The sequence below is a fragment of the Cyprinodon variegatus genome, unplaced genomic scaffold (assembly GCF_000732505.1).
Source record: "Cyprinodon variegatus isolate N-32 unplaced genomic scaffold, C_variegatus-1.0 Scaffold1525, whole genome shotgun sequence".
Lineage (NCBI taxonomy): Eukaryota > Metazoa > Chordata > Actinopteri > Cyprinodontiformes > Cyprinodontidae > Cyprinodon > Cyprinodon variegatus.
In genome coordinates this window covers 68,599-70,891 of record NW_015151978.1, presented here as the reverse complement: position 1 = coordinate 70,891, position 2,293 = coordinate 68,599, and the positions used below count along the sequence as shown (strand labels likewise).

Below are 2,293 nucleotides of genomic sequence, written 5' to 3'. Positions count from 1 at the left end.
TGGGTCTGATGCGCTTTGCTTAAATAAAGCTACTCTATCCTTTCTTTGCCTGTAACTGGCAGCTATATTTGCTGTAATCAGTGGGTAAAAAGTAGTTTTAATCTATTTTGAAGTGAGATAGTTCAACTGAAAACATGTTGAGTGCAGTCAGTTCATCCAGGTTACCATCCTGCCTTCAAATATTATTTCTGTTGGAGCCGCTCAGACCTCCGTACACCGGCGCTGCTCTGTCACTGGGAATCCCTTTCAACATCAGCCTCTTGCCCGGTCGCCTCTTCGCTGTTTGCTGCTACTGTTCACAGTGGCTGGAAGTGGATGTTAGCGTTTTTCACGTACGTAATCCAGACTGCAGGCACCAGGATAATAAAATGGAACATATTTTACCGGTAGGTACTTTAATAAACGTTAAACTGTTTCAGAGGAGTGATGATAGCGCTCTACATCAGCAGTGATGTGTCCGTCTCCCTGCCTGCTCCCAGATCAGCTTCTGATTGGTTGACAAGGCGCGTCCAGCAGCAAAAGTTTCATTTTTCAGCTCCAGCTGCTGCTGCTTCTGAAGTGCATCGCGAGCATCAGATGCTCAGAAGCTCACGACCCGCTGCTCCAAACGCGTCAACCTTTGACTTAGCATGTAAACTAGCTGCTTCTGCTGCTTTAGGTCTGAACGTAGCATTAGTCATGATGGATGGAGCAGCCAAACATTTTACTAGAGGAAAAGTAAAAATAATGATGCTTTAAAACTACTTCTAAAGTCGATTTTTGTCAAAAAGTCACTTAAGTTACTGATTTAATGTAACTAGTTACTACCCTCCTCTTCTAACGTTTCTTCATGGCGTTTACATGGTTGAAGGATGAAAATGTGCTGAGTCATGCTAAACCTGCAGCTCCTTATTAAGGCTCTACCTGCCTGCTCTGCTTTCAGAGGCTCTGCATCTTCCTACCAACAAGCTTAGAGAGCGTTCCCCTTCCCCGATGAGAGACTTCCTCATNCTAACGTTTCTTCATGGCGTTTACATGGTTGAAGGATGAAAATGTGCTGAGTCATGCTAAACCTGCAGCTCCTTATTAAGGCTCTACCTGCCTGCTCTGCTTTCAGAGGCTCTGCATCTTCCTACCAACAAGCTTAGAGAGCGTTCCCCTTCCCCGATGAGAGACTTCCTCATCCCCAGCCCCCTCCCCACACGCAGGAACAGGACCTTCTCAGCGTAAGAACACACACACACACACACCGGATGGTTCACAGCTTTGACTTTATGGTGGAAGGTTTGTTAAATCATGCAGATTTAGATTAAACCCATAAAGAAGGACGTCAGCTGTGTCGGTTTCAGCCGTTTTCCCTTCATCCTCTCTCTTCTCCAGCTCTGCCCGCGCCTCTGAGGGCCCCGTGTATTCTGGCGTGTGTAAATGTTTCTCCCGCTCCAAAGGCCACGGTTTCATCACGCCATCAGACGGAGGCAGCGACATCTTCGTCCACATCTCAGAGTAAGTGTGGCTCTGTCTGTTTTCTGCTTTGTCACCTGCGATGAGGTGAAGGGAGAGCAGCTGCGGTTTCAATCACCGTCATCGAGCTCTGCCGGCGTGGGAGGATGAGGAGGAAACAAACACGCAGCAGAGATGTGAGGAGTGTGTAGGAGGCGACGGGGCGACCTTCAATAATGTGTTTGGAGCTGCGGGCGTCAGATGGACACGCGTGTCCTCTAAAACATAATGAAGGGATCCAGCTTCTCTACCTGCTTTATTTAGCAGCAGTTTCCTTTCAGAGAGAGAAAACTGACATCAGGTTTGATGCAGGAAGTTTGAACTAAAAGAGAATCAGAAAAACCTTTGATAAAAGTCAGACAGGAAAAGCAGCAAAACCACAGATTATAACATTTGAGACTTTTTTTTCATTATAAATGCAGTTAAAGTCGTAGGGAAATCATATTTAAATGTCAAATCATTCTGGCTTAAACATATATATAAATATACTCTTTATCAGACCATATTGTCCCAAAAGTTATAAAATTTCTATTTAAAAAAAAAATAAAAAATCCTGTCTTAAAATCATTTTTTTTTCTTTTTTCTTCTCCTAATCTTATGCAGGCCAGTTAGTTATATGTAGCATATCTGTAAAAAACAGTATACTATATTTTAAATTAATGCAAATGGATCATAACACATAAGGTCAATAGGCTAGTTCTCAGAAGATAGGTACGACTCATGAAACAGCAGACAGAGACTAGAAGTTTGCAGTTGTGAGTGCTTTGTATTTATAGTGAGGAAAATTTTCTACATATTTACACCATCATTGACT

The 2,293-nt window shown here is 43.4% G+C and overlaps 1 protein-coding gene across 1 annotated transcript in view; it reads left to right on the top strand.

The window, feature by feature from the left end:
- Positions 1-1,050: 1,050 nt before the first annotated feature.
- LOC107103767 (calcium-regulated heat stable protein 1-like) overlaps positions 1,051-2,293 on the top strand; it is a gene marked incomplete at its 5' end in the record, with an annotated part of 3,504 nt that continues 2,261 nt past the window's right edge. The window contains 2 exons of the mRNA XM_015403590.1: positions 1,051-1,205; positions 1,360-1,482. Coding sequence (XP_015259076.1) covers positions 1,051-1,205; positions 1,360-1,482 — 278 coding nt within the window. The remainder of the gene's footprint in view (positions 1,206-1,359; positions 1,483-2,293) is intronic.